Source organism: Nothobranchius furzeri, chromosome 4, assembly GCF_043380555.1.
Source record: "Nothobranchius furzeri strain GRZ-AD chromosome 4, NfurGRZ-RIMD1, whole genome shotgun sequence".
Taxonomy (NCBI): Eukaryota; Metazoa; Chordata; class Actinopteri; order Cyprinodontiformes; family Nothobranchiidae; genus Nothobranchius; species Nothobranchius furzeri.
In genome coordinates this window covers 15,570,500-15,588,550 of record NC_091744.1, presented here as the reverse complement: position 1 = coordinate 15,588,550, position 18,051 = coordinate 15,570,500, and the positions used below count along the sequence as shown (strand labels likewise).

The 18,051-nt window shown below is 41.9% G+C and overlaps 1 protein-coding gene across 3 annotated transcripts in view; it reads left to right on the top strand.

The window, feature by feature from the left end:
- Positions 1 to 18,051, top strand: part of sdk1b (sidekick cell adhesion molecule 1b) — a 410,260-nt gene that overhangs the window by 316,003 nt on the left and 76,206 nt on the right. For all 3 annotated transcript variants that reach the window (XM_070550118.1, XM_070550117.1, XM_070550119.1), the window contains 3 exons: positions 3,798 to 3,938; positions 8,007 to 8,188; positions 13,183 to 13,298. In XM_070550118.1, the coding sequence (XP_070406219.1) occupies positions 3,798 to 3,938; positions 8,007 to 8,188; positions 13,183 to 13,298 (439 nt within the window). The remainder of the gene's footprint in view (positions 1 to 3,797; positions 3,939 to 8,006; positions 8,189 to 13,182; positions 13,299 to 18,051) is intronic.

Genomic DNA, 18,051 nt, shown 5'->3' with positions numbered 1-18,051 from the left:
AACAGATCTATTTCTCAATTAAATAATCAAATAATCATGTGAAGCTAATGTTCAATCAATCTGTGAAATGAGAATATTAATTACTTGATATTATAATCCTATGATAGTATTTTAATAAGAAATATAACGTTAAATATTTACACTAGACTGGTCACACGTAATGTTAAAAATCACATTTCCTTTTTCTGATCCAATCAGAACCTCCCAGATCTGACGCAAGGCATGGATTTGTTGGTGTTTGTTAAATCCCCTTTTGTGGCAAATTCTGATTTAACCATAAATCAAAACATCCAAATTATAAAACTATGCCCCACGTCATCTTAACTTCAGTTCAAAGCGTTCTAGAGAAGTTATCGGAGTGGCCAATCCATTTCCTCTTAAAGCCAAAAGAACCTAACGACAAGCTGGATTAAATCTGTTGCATGTTCCACCTGCTGCAACGGTTCCTTCAGAATAAAAGCTGAACCATCACGATCCTTTAGGGTCTCGCTAGATGCCAGTAAAGTGTCGTGACCTGGGAATAACTCAAGACTGGAAGGGTCGGCAACCGCTGCATATCTACAGGCATCAGTTCCAAGAGGATATAAAGCTGGACCCCCGACATACCGGATCTAAACCAGGACTTCCGTTGGGGTACGTAGACCGACAGATGGCATCTCAATGTGGCGTCTCAAACCAAAGCTTAGAGCGAAACATAATTTCACTCCCATCAGAACTAATCGTTTCTCCTGATTTGCTGGTTCTGAACATATTTCACACACACCATCCTCAGTCTTACTCCACCTTAGTTCATCATACACATAGTGTTTAAAGTTAGTCTTGTTTAATTTGTTTAGAAATAAATCTTTTAACTTTTTAAACCTGACTCTCTCTTTCTTGGAGTTGATACAAAGTGTTGCTCAATCCCTGCAATAAAAAGATCCGATCTTCTGTTTAAATTTACCCAAAGATCCATTAAGGTGATATTTCATATGTTATGATATTTCACATTCTATGGTTTCTAGTTAAACGTAAGAACATCTTCTCTACAGGTGCATTCATCTGTGTATCTCCTTTGATCCGCATTAGTGATATTTTCAGCACCAGAACAATGAAGCAAAGAAACAGATTCCTGCGTTTGTTAGTAATTTTATTTATTAGGTGCATCTGACCTGTTCTATTTTTCTCTGAAATTAGATCAAATCAGTGCTTCTATGGGTTGTCTCCTCTCTGCAGTAGAAAAATTGACTTTATTATAATGTTCACTGTAATGCATCTTCATGTTCTTAACAAATAAATTAAATCAAAGATATTGGATAATAATGCCATATATGTAAATTTGTGTTTCAGTCATTTTTATACTGGCTTAAAAATACTACATTAAGTCTACTAAGCAGGGGTGTAGAACGTGTTTAATAGGGCCAGCCCAGTAATGATCTTGGACCAAAATAAAGGGGGCAGAAAGTCAAATAAAGGGGGCAGAAGGAGATGTTTATCCAGACGCCAAGAAAAATTAAATGCCAAATACCCCCTGCAAAGTGTGTCACTGAGAGTTTAAAACAAAAAATATTCTTGTGCAAATATTGGTGTATTCACCTTTAATGCTAGTTATTAAAATGCAGCAGTTGCTGGATTGGTGCAGTTCAAAGTGGAGTGCATCAAATCAAACAATATTAACATAAAGGTGAGATGTGGTGCCTTGGTCTGCCTGAGTGTTCGTGGCTCCCGGGTCAGGGGGTTTAAGATTTTGCCGTCTGCCTGATCAATCCCGGTGGCTGCCTGGTGGGGTCTGGGTCCCTGGGCTCTGCTGGGTCCCCGGCGGGGGTGGTCGCCCCTGGGTCCCGGGTCGCTGGGTCCCGGGCTCGGCCGGCTAGTGGGTGGGAGGCTGCGGGCGGGCCTGTGGGCTTGCCGCTGATATCTCCCGGGACTCTGCCGGCTGCTGGTTATGACCCCCCGGGGCGATCCTCTGTGCCTCTCGAGGGGGGCGGGGACCTTTCTGGTTGCAGTCTCCTTGGGGTTCCTGTGTTCTGGGGCAGCGCCTGGATCTCTGGGACTTGGAGCTCCCCCCGTCTCCTACGCATTTTTGGGGGGCGGATCTGTGGTCCCTCACACTCTCTATTGGACGCTCCTATAGAGAAACCTTACATAAACAAGCGCATGTACACACACAGGTGCTCACATGGTGCTCTCATAAGTATGGACTTGGGCACGTTCAACACATGTCTTAAGGCTGTCATTGGCACTAAATGCACTATGATTTATTATCGTGTGATTGTTCAGTTAAACAATGTTGATTATATATTTCTTCATCAGGTTGACGCAGTGATAGCTTGCTCCTGATGTATTGTTGTTGTGTCCCATTTTTTTCTGCTCTTTCTCTTTCTGCAGGTCTAGATGTAGACTCTTGTTCATTATTGTTTATTTTTGTGGAACCCCCCCCACCCCAGCCCCCCCTCTCTTCCCACCTTTTGTCTTTTCCTTTCTCTTTCACCTCTGACTCCGTGTCTGGTCGGAATTACAAAGCATTCAAAAACAACAACAATAAAGTTTTAAGTATCAGGCGTGACATTGAAAGCAGACGCTTTGACACTCCACCTGAGAGTAAATCTGTAAGGCTTGTTACCAGCATTCAGACATCAATTCTGTTTGCTTCACAGCCAGACAGGACACGGTAAAAAAAGTAAATAAAATAAAAAAAATAAAAGAAGTAAATGTAGCGGAGGCAAATGTGTATTATTCATTTGATATTCTGTATAAATATACAATATTACCATGCTTGATCTTTATTGTAAATATCAGAAGATGATAGGGCTTAATTGGAAGATTCTAGGATTTTTGCTTTATTAAGTAATTATACACACTTCGTTTTGATTCAGAAAAGAGTCAGGTTTATAATAGTAAGAAATTATAACATGACAAGTGAACTAAGCATTTACCATGAATGGATGGAGCTAAAGGTGATATAGGAACCTGTGTAAATGAGGTGTTGGTTAGAACTTCCGAATCTTGGAAAGCGGCATCTCCGGATGAAAAAGAATTTGGTTTGCTCTAAACTAGGATGTTACCTTCAGAAGCACATTCAGACGCAATCTCTCTGTGTTCTACCTCACCCTTTGATGACCCTGATGTACCTAAACTGACCATTGCTGGACGCTACACATCTATTGCTGTTTATTTAACCTCCACTTGCTCTGATCCTGCATCAGTCAGCTGGTAACTCCTCCCACCCTACCACCACCGCATCATCCAGCCAACAGAAAAATGAGTTACTCAAACAGATTACTGATGTCTACCCAGATTCGTTTGACAACAACATGGAGTTGCCTTCTCATAAAAGTTTTGTTTACACAAAGAATCCTAATAAGTCCATCAGCCATTGGTTTTAATATATTCAACCAGTGTGGGTGCAGCGTAATCTGGGAATTGTACCATTTAATTAGCAAGAAGTATGTATTTTCATAAGATTGTGTTACTAAATGGCTGTGGAACAATCTCCAGGCATTAAACACTTGTTTGTTTTGCCAAGTTTTTTTTATCATCTTAGTTAATGATTGTAGAGTTTTGGCCACCAGAAGAGGAAAAAAAGTAAAGATATGAATGACAGGCTGGGCTTTCAGCAACAAGTGTAAATTGTTTGACTAAACCTTCCCAAGAACAGTGGAGATGACAAACTCAGGAAAAAAATCTAAATGATTAAAATCAAAATCCGTTTTCTCTCTTGTCCTCAGTTATTAATAGTGTGTGTGTGTGTGTGTGTGTGTGTGTGTGTGTGTGTGTGTGTGTGTGTGTGTGTGTGTGTGTGTGTGTGTGTGTCCTAGAATGATGCTGCGAGAAGAAGCACCCAGTGCTCCACCCAATAATATTGTGGCCAGTGGTCGCACAAACCAGTCCATAATGGTCCAGTGGCAGCCTCCTCCAGAATCGGAGCTCAACGGTGTTCTGCGTGGATATGTACTCAGGTAAAATCACTCAGACCAAATGGTCACAAGACCAGTTTAATCAGAAACAAAGCACAGAACAGATTATCATTTTATCTGACTTGGTAATAACATTTATTTTTCAACAGCAGTGAAAACTATTGGCTCTGATTGGCCTCTGTAGTCCACTTATATTTAACCTCATTGTACCAGAGTGGTAAGCAAAAAGTAACAACTACACAAATGTAATTAAATATGCATGATTTTTTCCAGCAAGGTATATAAGAGCAGAAAGTGTCTAAAGATGCTGTAAGTGTCTAAATTTACATACTTTAGTGGTACTGTTGTTTCATTCAGGGTTTTTAGCTGAAATGTTCTCAATAAAAGAAATACTTTTGGTTCAAAATGTGGTTTCTAGTGTGGAGGGTTAAAACAGTAAAATAACAGGTAATGAAAACATGCAGCATATATATATATATCCGTTATATAGACTCCATTAATCTAATTACATTAATCAGAGGCTTTGTAATTAATTAATCTGGATGAACAGGGTTAATATAAATAATGTTAGTGAGGCACAGATGACATAACCACACTTTAAAAAGAATATTTAAGTACAATTTGATGACTTTGGTCCCATTAATAAGGTAACCATTGTAGGGCTTTTTGGGATGTCTAAATATTAGTTTAAGTGGTATTGATGAAGTGTACATGGGCAGGGCACTGCTAATATAAATATATATATATATATATATATATATATATATATATATATATATATATATATATATATATAGATAGATAGATAGATATACATATATAAATATATAGATAGAGAGAGAGAGAGAGAGAGAGAGAGAGAGGTGTAGTGTAGAGTTCAGGGGAGGTTCTGCTGAGGGTTACCAGATGAATGCTGTGTGAATGCTCCTCCTTCCTTCTGTAATAAAGTTCATAAGGATAAAGTTACTGCCTGCCTTCTACCAACAATAGAACATAACAACATGAACAGCGATTTTTCATGAATAATTTAAAGTTTTGGGGGACATATATATATATTTTTTTTACATTGACTGATCAATAAGCTAGTATTGATGGATAATTGCTTTACTAAATCTTAATAAATGTGTGATTGATGCTGAAAAAGAAAAATGTTAAATATTCTTGTGTACAAGGTTCTCAAATGTGAGGTTATAGTAATCTCTGAAACTATTAGACTAAGCAAGTAATCCGAAGTATTTCTGATAAAACCAGCTTTACACAATTTCCAGACAAAATTATTTTAATAAGAAACAGAAGGATAGATAAATAACATAGTTTACAGCCTTTAAAGGTACAATAGAGCTAATTGAAGCAGACCTTGCCCTTACGGGGTTTTGTTCTGGCTCTTTGTCAGAAATAGACACCGTTCCACATTTTCACACGAGGGCTCTTTAAGGATGCTCTTGCTGTTCTTGGTCTGCTGTCCTTTTCTGCCACATCCACCTGAAGTACCTGAAGTATGAAACACTGTGTAATCAAGCTGTCATCAGCTGCCTCACACACATTTGCATATAATTGCAGTAGAAGTTATCAGATCTTTATCCTCCTTCACTGCCTCCACTTCAGAAATCAGTAAAAACCAGGAATAAGCACTCGCACATCCCTGCTGTATCATTTCAGCTTTGTAGGGCAGCGCTTCCCCCTCCTCCCCCTTTGGATTCTCTGTTCTTCAAGTTGTGTCAGCTGCCAGCCCCTTACTCTGTTTTTCCTATGTGTTCCATCTTTCCATTTGCCCGTCGTACCTCTTCCTCCTCCTTATCATCAGTGTGGTGTGTGGAGAGAGAGAGAGAGAGAGAGAGAGAGAGAGAGAGAGAGAGAGAGAGAGAGAGAGAGAGAGAGAGAGAGAGAGAGAGAGAGAGAGAGAGAGAGAGAGAGAGAGAGAGAGAGAGAGAGAGAGAGAGAGAGAGAGAGAGAGAGAGAGAGAGAGAGAGAGAGAGAGAGAGAGAGAGAGAGAGAGAGAGAGAGAGAGAGAGAGAGAGAGAGAGAGAGAGAGAGAGAGAGAGAGAGAGAGAGTCTGTCCTCACACTTCTGCAGTGAACTGCCATCACCCTCTTCACTGTGTGTGTGTGTGTGTGTGTGTGTGTGTGTGTGTGTGTGCGTGCGTGCGTGCGTGCGTGCGTGTGTGTGTGTGTGTGTGTGTGTGTGTGTGTGTGTGTGTGTGTGTGTGTGTGTGCGTGCGTGCGTGCGTGCGTGTGTGCAGGTGTGTTTGTATAATATGCATGTGTGATTGAGTGCTGAGTCAGCCAGTGAATCGTCGGAACATCCCGTTACAGAGGATAGGTGTCATATTAAAACGCTGACATGGGGATTATTACTCCATTCAGCTCCATCAGATATGCACGGCACTAAAGTGGTATTCCACCTCGCTGTCTTGTTGGGCCATATATTTTTTTAAGTGGGCACTTATATCACATGTACTAAAGCAAAGGCCTTGAAGGTGCACTATTTAGTGATGAAATTAAATAGTTTCTGTCTTTAGAGATTTTTTTAAAAGGTCTTAACTTCTACAGAAAATCTTTAAACTTAATTTACAGTAAAATGAATGAAACTGGGGCAAAGTGAAAATGGGGAAAACGGCATGTGCAGTATGTCTGGTGGTTTAATCACCGTAATACATAGACCTACAATGCGTTTCTGTGAGTAGATTCAGAAAAAATGTAGTATTTTGTGTTTATATGTGAAGATCTGTAGATCTGTACTACACTGGGGGAAAAATACAAGTATACATTTGAATTGATTTGATTTTCCTGACTCAAGTGTCCAAGCTCCACCCGGACTGCTAGAATCTGTCTTGTAATCGATACCTTGACACCGTCCATTTGGCTACCCTGCTGAACTCACAGTCAGGTTAAACTTGATCATCAGTCAGGTTTTCACACAGATGTGCTGCTTCCTTTTTAATCACTGCCAATAATTTGGTTGCAAGTGGACCCAGGTTGTAAAGCATAACAAGGAACACTCATAAATGTGGGTTAACTACTTTGTAAAATATTCCAAAAGTCTGTTTTGCTAAGCCGCCATGGGCCGAGAGGCACTTGGCTGCAGACCTCCACCGTCAGGCTGCTTCCGGTGGGGGCTCCACTGTCAGGACAGTCAGGACGGGAAATGCACGGGATACGTTACATGTTAAAAAATAAATGCTTTTGTGAGGAGAGCGATTCAACCCAAACAGCATTTGGGATTTAATTTGGAATCATGACGACCGGAAGTATGTTAGCATATGTTAGCGTTTTATGTTGAAACCTATACCGGCCATTCGTTAATTCATTTTGAAAAAGTATGTTAAATGACAACTACATATGAACAATAGAGAAATTATTGATAGGTTTCAATATAAATTTTACATAAAATCTATCAATTACAAGCGTAAGTATGTTTGCCATTTTATTTAGTAATGTATCCTGTGCATTTCCCCTCCTGACCGTCCTGACAGTGGAGGTCTATAGCCACGTGCTCTTGCATGGGCCTGAATCCGTCATGAGACAGTTCTGAAATTGTACGAGCTGTATTTAATGTAGGCAAGGCAGCTTTAATTGTTTAGTACATTTATTGCACAGAGAGAAATACATTTAGATAAAAATAAATGCACAAATCAGATTTAATAATCAGAAAAAGGAAAAGTTAAAAGGTGAGCAGTTGCAGTGCAGAAGGTGCATCATTCACTCATAAGCTAATAATTACATGAAAGTTTTCATTTTTGATTTGCAAGTTGCTAGAGTCCTAGAACCCCCCAAGGTGCTTTACAACACAGTCAGTCAATCACACATACACACACACACATTGACGCGCTGGTGGTGATGGGTTACAACAGAACTACAGCTGCTCTGGGGCACACTGACAGAGCATTGGCGCCACCGGTCCGTCTGACCACCACCAGCAGGTAAGGAGGGCAAAGTGTCTTGCCCAAAGACACAACAACAGACTGAGTATGGGGTTGAATCTGTAACTCTCTGTCTTTTGCATTGCGTCGTTATGTTAAGGAACACTTATTAGGATGTAAAAACACTCATTTTCGTCTATCTTGCCAATCCCCATGTTCTCGTTTCCCCCTTTTACCACGCATTTGTGTAGGTACCGTCTGGCAGGATTACCAGGGGACTACCAGGAGAAGAACATCAGCAGCCCGGAGACGAACTACTGCCTGCTAAAAGATCTCATCATCTGGACTCAGTACCAGATCCAGGTGGCTGCCTACACAGGAGCTGGCCTGGGTGTCTACAGCAGTCCCGTCACTGAGTACACACTGCAGGGAGGTGTGTAAATATGCACAAACACATTCTTTCTCATTTACTGCTTGCACAGCAAATAAAGTACGAAATTCTGGGACGTTTTCAATCGTCGCTCCTTACAAACTCGCATTGTACTTCATGCTTTCAACAAGTTTCCTCGACAGGCATTAAGCCCATTCCCGTAAATCCCCCTGCACCTTAAGATAAGGTGAAGAATCTCCCATCTGCTGTAACTACAGCAGGAGATAACTGACAGGGATGATGTCATAACAACAAGATGCGCTTGTCTCAGCTGTTTTTAATGTTTTGGTTGGTGATCGGATGACTGACGGCTACATGCAGCTGCAAAGTTGTTTTTCTGTAGCCTCCAAAGATCCAGTTTTACTCCGCTTTGAAAGGAGCCAGTTGGTGCTGTTCAGACTCATATTAAAGTTGCCCCCGAGGCATCCCCCCGCAGGCAAAGCAGCTTCCGTCAACTGGGAGGAGACCCTAAGGGCGACCCGGGATGTGCTGAAGGGAGAGCAGTTCATCTTCCATCTGGCTAACAAGCAGCTTGGAGGATGAAGGGGATGGATCGGGAGGAAGTTTCTCCACTGCTCTATAAATATATAATATGACAGATAAGGGTGTGTTTATTGTAATAGACATGGCTGCTCGGAGATACGCTTTTTCAGCTCTCTCCACCATAAATCAATGGAGCGGTTGTGAAAACCGAGAGAATGTAAGAGACGACTGGTAAATGAGATGAGCAGAAGTGGTTGTGGGGTAAATTTCCTGAAACACGTGCCTGTCTCTTGCTGACTTTTATTCCAACACTATATTATCATTGTTAAAGATGAGCAAATGGGCACACTTGCACACCCCCACACACACGAATGCATGCACTTAAAACTCACAGTCATCACTACAAGGGTTCGGGACAGGTTTATAGACTCAGGAGGGGGAGTTGGGCTCATTAATTATTCTAATGTGGTTTAATGGGAACGACTGTGATGGATTGGACATTTTCTCCCTCTCACCATCTGAGAAGATGTGACTGAACTCTGTGTTAAACTCCGATAACATTACTTTTCTCCTGCTCTCTCGCACAAGCAGCCTTAGTGCATACTAAGATTCCCCCAAAGGGCATAGTTTAGTGTTTTATCTGGAGCTGTGAGCTGCGAGGGGCTAAAAGCCGCTCCCTGGGAGGACAGTCAGCGTGGCAGAGACTGAGAGAACTTCTTTAACATCAATTAATCTTCTGTCTCCCTATCTGTCTTCTCACTCTTTGGCATCATTTCTTGCACACGCTTGTGCCTTTCATTTCTCAGTAGCTGTTAGTCTTCCCTCTCTCCAGACTGTACACGTTTGTGTGCTTGAGCATGCGTCGTCAGGCCACTTCAGCTGAAATACAAGATTTAAAGGGCATTCCCATCACGCAACAGCCTATTGCCACTCTGTGACTTTCAAGCATCAGCATAAACCCTTTACTATGTAATCACCATGACGTACCCGCAGACTCGCACGCGCGGACACACGATTCAACTGTCACTCTCTCTTTCACTCTCTGTGGCTTTAATTTTCATTCATCGTGCGTTCCCTGTTTCTCTCATTGAATCGCTGGTCTGATTTCATGCAACAATGAAAGATCTGCGCAAAGAGAAACATTCATACTCTGACACAACAGGAAAGGGATAGCGATGGAGGATAAGAGGAGACACTGGTTTACTTTTGGAATAGGTTAATTAAAATCCAATCAGATCGCAGAAACTTGAAAACTTCTTACAGTGTAAATTAGGGATTTAAGAAAAAAAATGAATTTTTGATACTGAACCGAAATTTAAAAGCAGTGTTTACTGTATTTCTTAGGCGTGGTGCAATTCAAACTGTGATAGGTGGCAGCAGTTGTTCCCGTTTTCATTCTGACGGAATGACAAGATCTCGCAGTAACACACGATGTGTCCTGGAAGTCAACAGAATTTTCCAATTAAATTCAGCCTTAAAACTAGTGTCTGGCCTGTAGTAACGCAATATATCATATTGTCTTTGTCATATATATTATGTGGTCTTCCCTGTACCGTCCCCTGCCCTAGCTGATCCTGCTGTTCCCAGTGCAGTTGGATCTTTTGATGGTGTTTCCTTCTTCTTTTTATGCCTGTTTCATTTGTACTCAGCCAGTTTTCCTTTCATTATAGCTTTTAAGTGCGTGCGTGTGTACTTTTCTTTATATGTTTAAATGGACACATTTTGACTTTAAAAAACTGCAGTTGGGAATTGAAGCCCATTGATTATGGTTAGGGTATGGTAAGGCAAAGTGGAGTCACTAAAATTAAATGAAGTCAATCTTAATCTTAAAAGTTTGATTTATTGATTGTAGGGTTAGGGTTAGGTTTCCACTATATTGTATTATCCACTCTGTAATGTGATATTAATGGTATTGTCTCCCCTGTATTTTGATACACATAATATTGTGTCCCATGTGTTGTATAATAAAACGTACCACTAAATTCTTCGTCATCGTCTTCCTCCGCTTATCTCGGACTGAGTCGCGGGGGCAGCATCCCAACTAGGGAGCTCCAGACCGTCCTCTCCCCGGCCTTGTCCACCAGCTCCTCCAGCAGGACCCCAAGGGGTTCCCGGACCAGATTGGAGATGTAACCTCTCCAACGTGTCCTGGGTCGACCCGGGGGCCTCCTGCCAGCAGGACATGCCCGAATCACCTCCCCAGGGAGGCGTCCAGGAGGCATCCTGACCAGATGCCCAAACTATCTCAACTGGCTCCTTTCGATCCGGAGGAGCAGCGGTTCTACTCCGAGTCCCTCCCAAATGTCCGAGCTCCTCACCCTATCTCTAAGGCTGAGCCCAGCCGCCCTACGGAGGAAACTCATTTCGGCCGCTTGTATCCGCGATGTCGTTCTTTCGGTCATTACCCAAAGCTCATGACCATAGGTGAGGATTGGGATGTAGATCGACTGGTAAATCGAGAGCCTGGCTTTCTGGCTCAGCTCCCTCTTCACCACGACAGATCGGCTCAGAGTCCGCATCACTGCGGATGCTGAACCAATCCGCCTGTCGATCTCCCGATCCCTCCTACCCTCACTCGTGAACAAGACCCCGAGATACTTAAACTCCTCCACTTGAGGTAGGACCTCTCCCCCGACCTGGAGTTGGCAAGCCACCCTTTTCCGGTCGAGAACCATGGTCTCAGATTTGGAGGTGCTGATCCTCATCCCAGCCGCTTCACACTCGGCCACGAACCTACCCAGCGAGAGCTGAAGGTCAGAGCTGGATGAAGCTAGGAGGACCACATCGTCCGCAAAAAGCAGAGACGAGATTCTCCTGCCACCAAACTCGACACACTCCACACCACGGCTGCGCCTAGAAATTCTGTCCATAAAGGTCATGAACAGAACCGTGACAAAGGGCAGCCCTGGCGGAGTCCAACCCTCACCGGGAACAGGTCCAACTTACTACCGGCTATGCGGAGCAAACTCACGCTCCTCTGGTAAAGGGACTGAATGGCCCTTAACAGAAAGCCACCCACCCCATACTCCTGGAGCGTCCCCCACAGGGTGCCCCTGGGGACACGGTCATAAGCCTTCTCCAAATCCACAAAACACATGTGGATTGGTTGGGCAAACTCCCATGCCCCCTCCATCACCCTTGCAAGGGTATAGAGCTGGTCCACAGTTCCACGGCCAGGACGAAAACCACATTGCTCCTCCTCAATCTGGGATTCAACTATCGATCGGACCCTCCTCTCCAGTACCTTGGAGTAGACCTTTCCAGGGACGCTGAGGAGTGTGATCCCCCCTATAGTTGGAACACACCCTCAGGTCGCCCTTCTTAAAGATGGGGACCACCACCCTGGTCTGCCACTCCACAGGAACTGCCCACTAAATTCTTGCCAGCACAAACCCCTGGTTCAAACCTGCTTTTCAAATTCTGCTTGTGATCAACTTATTATTGGACAATATTTTGTGGTACAAAAAATTCTTTTATGCAGCCTCTTCTCATATTTTGTTTTTTTGCTGTCTGTGTCTGTTTCCCTCTTTGGTAGATAATTAATGAATGATGATAAATGTCAAAGCTTTATGCAGATTCTGCAAAGCTTTGTTCTGCTTTTTTTGACTGCCTCTTTCTGCTGTTGGACTTTTTATTGTTGCACTTGTAATTAACTAATGCATGAATAAAAAACTAATGCACACACCGTTATGATGAAAAATAAATTAAAGAAATCATGAAAATCTGTTTACCCACCCCCAGAAAAGGCTGTGGTTTGTAAAGGAAGCTTTTCAGAGCTTATATAAACAACGCAGTTAACGTCCCAGTAATGTCATCCGGGTGATCTTGGCTTGGATTTTCACACATTTAACAGAAAGCTGATTACAAGGAGGAGGCGTGAGGTCTGACAGATGAGGGCGTTGAAGAGGGAGTGAATGGTGTTTCTAATAAAGGACGCAAGTGCAACACTCCATCATTGGAGTGCTCGTTGTGAGTGAAAATATTAATATGGATGAAATGTCACAACTTCTTTTATGGGATTCATTCTTTTTTCAATCAATAAATAATAGTGTGTGCAATAAAATCCATGTGCGTGTTAAAGGTTAAGTGGGGTCGCTCGGTTTGGGCTTGAAAACTGTACAGGCCTCGGGACTAATCCAGCAATCCAAGTTCCTCAGTAATGGATCACTGTCTTCACGTTATTAAGCCATTCTGGAGGTGCAAAAGTCCACAACACATGAATGAAAAAAGCACTATATTAGATGTGATAAGTTTGAGATATTAGGTCGTTTGTAGTAAAACACAGAAGAAGAGCTGTGGCATTTAGTTTTTGCAGACTTAGCAGATGTCTTTAATTAAAAAATGAGCCAAATTTCAGCATTAAATATTTAACAGAGGTGCTGTATGGAATATTTACAACCATTACTTCTTCAAAAAGTCACTGTGCTTTTTTCAGCATGTCCTAAATTTTACTTCCTTTCCCTGAAGTTGAACTCATTACAGTTAAATAATATTTTTTGTGTATGTGTGTTTAGTTCCCACAGCGCCGCCGCAGGAAGTGGAAGTTGTTGCTATTAACTCGACTACCATCCGCTTCACGTGGAACCCTCCACCTCAGCAGTTCATTAACGGCATCAACCAGGGATACAAGGTAGGTTGTTACTTCACTAATAGCACTAACTATCAAGCCGGGATGCGTAGTGTGATGTCATCAAGGAGACGAGGAGGAGGAGATTTGGAATTTGGAGACGCCTTCCTCCATGCTCCCCCTCCCCAACTAACTAACTGCTGAGTTATCTCCTCAGCCTTCATCGGGCTCTGCAGGACCTGGTAATCACTCATTTTAACCAGATGTTCTATGTTCAAGCAGGAAATCCAGCACTGGCGATTATTGCTAATGCTACAGTCTAAACCAATAGTCTGATGTAGTTCAAGGTTGAACTCTACACTAATCACCAGCCTCCAATACACGTTCCCCTACCTCCTCTTCCACAGCTTACTGACTGGCACGAATTCAATGCAGGTCAAGTTAGCATTCCAGCTAGGTTGGTGTGCTAAGCGGATGGAAGTGTCCCCCCGTAGTGTATGCTGGGAACTGGGGGTGCATCCTCATTGTCTGACAGCTCCCTCTTAAGCCGGGCGTACACTGTGCGACTTTTTCACTCGTAGCACTCAGCTTCAGCTCAAACTGTACGACTTCCTCGCAGGGCAGATCTCACGAGTCATGTGCTCACACTGCACGGCCCAGTTTTCGGATGCGATCTGACTGCTCACACTGTATGTCTGGTAGCAACACGTCGGACCAAAAAATATGCTAAAAAATAGCCGTTTTTACTCAACACGTCAGACTTTTTTGTCTTGTTTTGCCTGTTGTCCTTCGGGAGTGCTGCAGGAGGACACACGGGGATTTATGGGGTTGGATGAGGAAAACGAAATAAAGAAAGTAAATCTGTGTTTAGTGATCAGTTTAATTTGACATGAACACGACAAATATGCTTTCTTGACAATCTTTGTGAGTAAAAAACCGTGTAGAAATAAAAACGAACAACGTGTGTTATTAGGGAAACGGCGGGCGAGTGGTGTTGATGCAGGATTGCGCATGCGCTGTGAGCGGTTCTGGTACATTTTGGGTCGCAGCTGCTCGCAGCGCCGCTTCAACAGTGCGATACCCTCACGAGGAACGAGCGAAATATCAAACACGCCAGAAGTTTGTGAGAGCTCACGATTGCTGATCGGTAGCTGGTCACGTGGTGTTAATCGCCTCTCGTAACCCCCTGTACACTACACGACCGCTCGGCGCAAAACTCGCCTCGATCTCGTGGATTCTCGCACGAGTATAACATCGGCTCAAAAAAGTGAAAAAGTCGCAGAGTGTACGCCCGGCTTTAGGGATACGCATCTATTGGGCAACACTCTAGGCTTGCATACATTATTTGTTTTACAGTAGACGAAAAATAAATTATGAAAGATTACCTTCTTTATATCATAGACCAGAATCAGATACTCAAATATAATAATTTTTAAGTAACTTAAATTTGAACTATCTACCCCAGCTTTAATCTTATCTCAAATAAAGGAAGATTTTTCTTTTTCATTAGAATTTTAGGGTAATGATATATAAGTTATCTCAGAAAACCAAACAGCTTATTCGTTATTTTATAGAAAAATAGAATATCTTTCTCTAGTTGAAAATATCTGTTTTTGCCCTTTCGACGACAACAATTTTAATCAGTGACCCCAGATACCCCCAACTTCCTTAAAGCTGGATTATCAGTTCTTATAACTTTCATTGTAAGCTGAATTTATTCTATTTGAACCCCAGAATGAGCACTTGTTAAAATCATCTTATGCTGGAATGGCTGCATTAATCAACAAAAAACAACAACTAGAATTTACAATGCAAAGTTCAGTTCCTCATCTGCATCTCCTTGTTGTTGTTTACTCAAACCCTTCACCAAACCAAGGCCAGGGTCAGCTCCAGGAAGCAATAATGAGTGATTGAAACCAGAGATACAGTCAACATTTGGGAAGCAGGAGAAAGATGAGGAATGTGTTGTGTGGGTGATCTTCATCCACCAGTTCTGGAATAGGATTTATTCTTTCTTTATTGTGGCAACCGACCCCTGAGGAGCTGATTAACATGACAAAGGAAGCACATCACATTCTTGCTCTGCATCTGTTGGTCCATGCAGGAAACTGTTTTACAGTGTGCATACTGTTGTCTTTGCTGCTTGGTAAATACTATATGATTTTCCATCTTTTTGATGAGGCTTTCTGTTAGATGTTGTTGTAAGTCAGAGACTACCACGCCACATCCATGAAGCCTCTCTGAGCAGCTTCACATGTGGGTGTGGGTGACTTTGGGAGTGTTATGCTGGTGAAAGGCCAGCAGATGATAATATTAATTAAAAGTGGGTATGAAGCATGCTTTCATTTCATCTCCCCCACAGATCACTGATTATATACAATGTTGTTAATAATATAGCTCCCTACTCATTTCCAGAGAAAGTCTCCTCTCACAAGTTTAACATCTTCCACTTGCATGCCCTTGAAAGTGTCTTTACTGCAGAGCTAATAACATTTATTACTTACATACCTGTTTATAAATCAGCTAGTCTGTCTGCATATCTGTCCACCACACAGTCTATAGACACATAAATGCACTGTTTGTGTTGGTTATAAATCTTTAGATTTCTTTTGAAACTTAAATCCTTCCAGCACCTTTTTGAAAGTGGAAAAGCAACAGGACGCCCGGAGGACAACAGATCTCCTCTCCTTTAATGCTCCCAAACTTTTCTGTGCTAAAAAATATAAAAGAAAATAATATAGAACCATATTTTATCGTGGCAGACTTGCTGCAGTGATGCAGCCTGAAGGCAGAGGGGGAAAGCAGCCACTCAAATGTCTCCTGGTATCACCAGTCCTTTTGTTAGAAGATGTCTCTGAGTTTTGTTCTTTCATTGTGGAATGGCATCATATGAAGCAGATGGTGTAACAAAGTAGATCATTCACAGATTTCACCTGAAACAAGTGTGTTTTAGCTTTGAGTGTGTTTTTATTCAAGTTTTATTTAAAAAGGTGAGTAAAAACATTTTGACCTCCTGATGCATTATGCATGGGACTCTGTGCTGGTGCAATTCCAGACCTGGAAAGCTTCCAGTTATTTTCTCCCCTGAACAAGCCACATTCGTCACCTGCTTATATAGCCCCCTAAAAAGAAATGGATAAGACCTGGGTCCTTATTGCTCGGGTCTATGTGTCATAGTGCGATCAGCCAGGTGCTTTAAGGCTTTACTTTACATTTTGTGATCTAGTTTGGGCTGGTTTGGTTTGCTGTTTAGATTTAGCTGTTTGTGGTAAATAATGTTGATATTTTGACTAAATACGCAATGTGTAGCACTCGTTTATGGGTTCAGCAGCTGAACTGCAAAATTGTGGAGTTTAAAGGTGTGGGACACTCATTGTGGGACACTCATTTAATCAATACATTTGGAGTGGTCTCTGGTAGGAATGAATGCCGTGGGGTGGAGGGGGTGGTAACTGTTAGCTTCTGCTAGTTGAGATGTTTACTGCTGTTTGCTGGATGCTAAAACCTTCCCCGTCTTGAGTTAAGATGGGTGAGTTAATGGATGTTAAGGCAGTGTGACGTAGATCTGTCAGGATTTTCAAATCCTAGAGTTTCACCGTCTATTTTCTATCAGAAGCTAACACAGGAGATAGGTGTAGGAGACTATTTTCATGTTCACCCTGCATGAAAAACTCACAGTGACCAATTATCAAAAATCATTAAAAGCACCTACAATGCAGCTCTGAACCTAATTCCCAAGCAGTTTCAGTATAGGTCACACCCTCCTTCATCTCATCCAAACAACCATTTCCACACAATAGAGCCTAATGATTCCAACAACTCCTCGGGAAGTAGGGAGGAGGGGTATTTAGAGGTACTTTCAGCTTGTGAAGCAACAATAGACAGCTACAGTTTATAAGCTTGACTCTCCCGTATTCCAGTCAGAATTGACTAAGCTCCTCAGATGAGAAGCTAAATCTCTTCAAAAAACCAAAGAAATCCATTTGCCTTCATTTGAACCCCTTTGGGTTCACATAACTTTCACCAGAACACATTAAAAATATGTTATTTCAAAGTCCCACACCTTTGAATTTGAACGTCTCAACCAACTCCAATGACAGCAATATAGAGAAGTCAGTCACAGTTAGGCTAACTGCAGAAAAACGCTAGCCCAAGCTAATGCTAGTCCGATCTACTGCTAACATTAGCCAGAGCTAGTCTTAATGCTATCCTAAGCTACTGTTAACGTACTTGAGCAGAAGAAGAATGTTGGAGGACCATTCGTATTCCAGAATGTACTTGGAGTATCCAGGCTATGAATGAAAACTAGATAGATTGACAGTTAGCGGTTCTTGTCCTTTCCCTTGTTTTTTCGCAAAGTCCAGCTCCAGAGCCTGCCTCACTTTGTTCCTCGTTCATCCACACTCCCGCACCACCACAACAGTTTCATAAGCTACATAAAGGCCCAAATAAGTTTCTAATTGAAAAACATAAACCTTTTCTAGGACACCTTCAAGAAATAAATATTTCAGAAGCAACATCCTCGTATAATGATTTGTGCTTTAGTTTGCTGTTTGTGATTCCACCAAACCATTGCACACTTTAATTCCAACACTTGACTAAAACTTATTATTTTTTTATTATTTGGTGGTATAAATATTAATAGAACACCATAATGTTGCCTGAGGGATTTCTGTTGTTATGAATGTGTAAATACACCCTTACTCAATTTGTTTTTAATGACTAAAGTAAGATTGCTAATCAAAGTTCTCTGTTTTTAATGTAATTCCAGTCCTGTTATTTAAAAAAATCTTACAGGCTTTTAGTTAAACAGGTA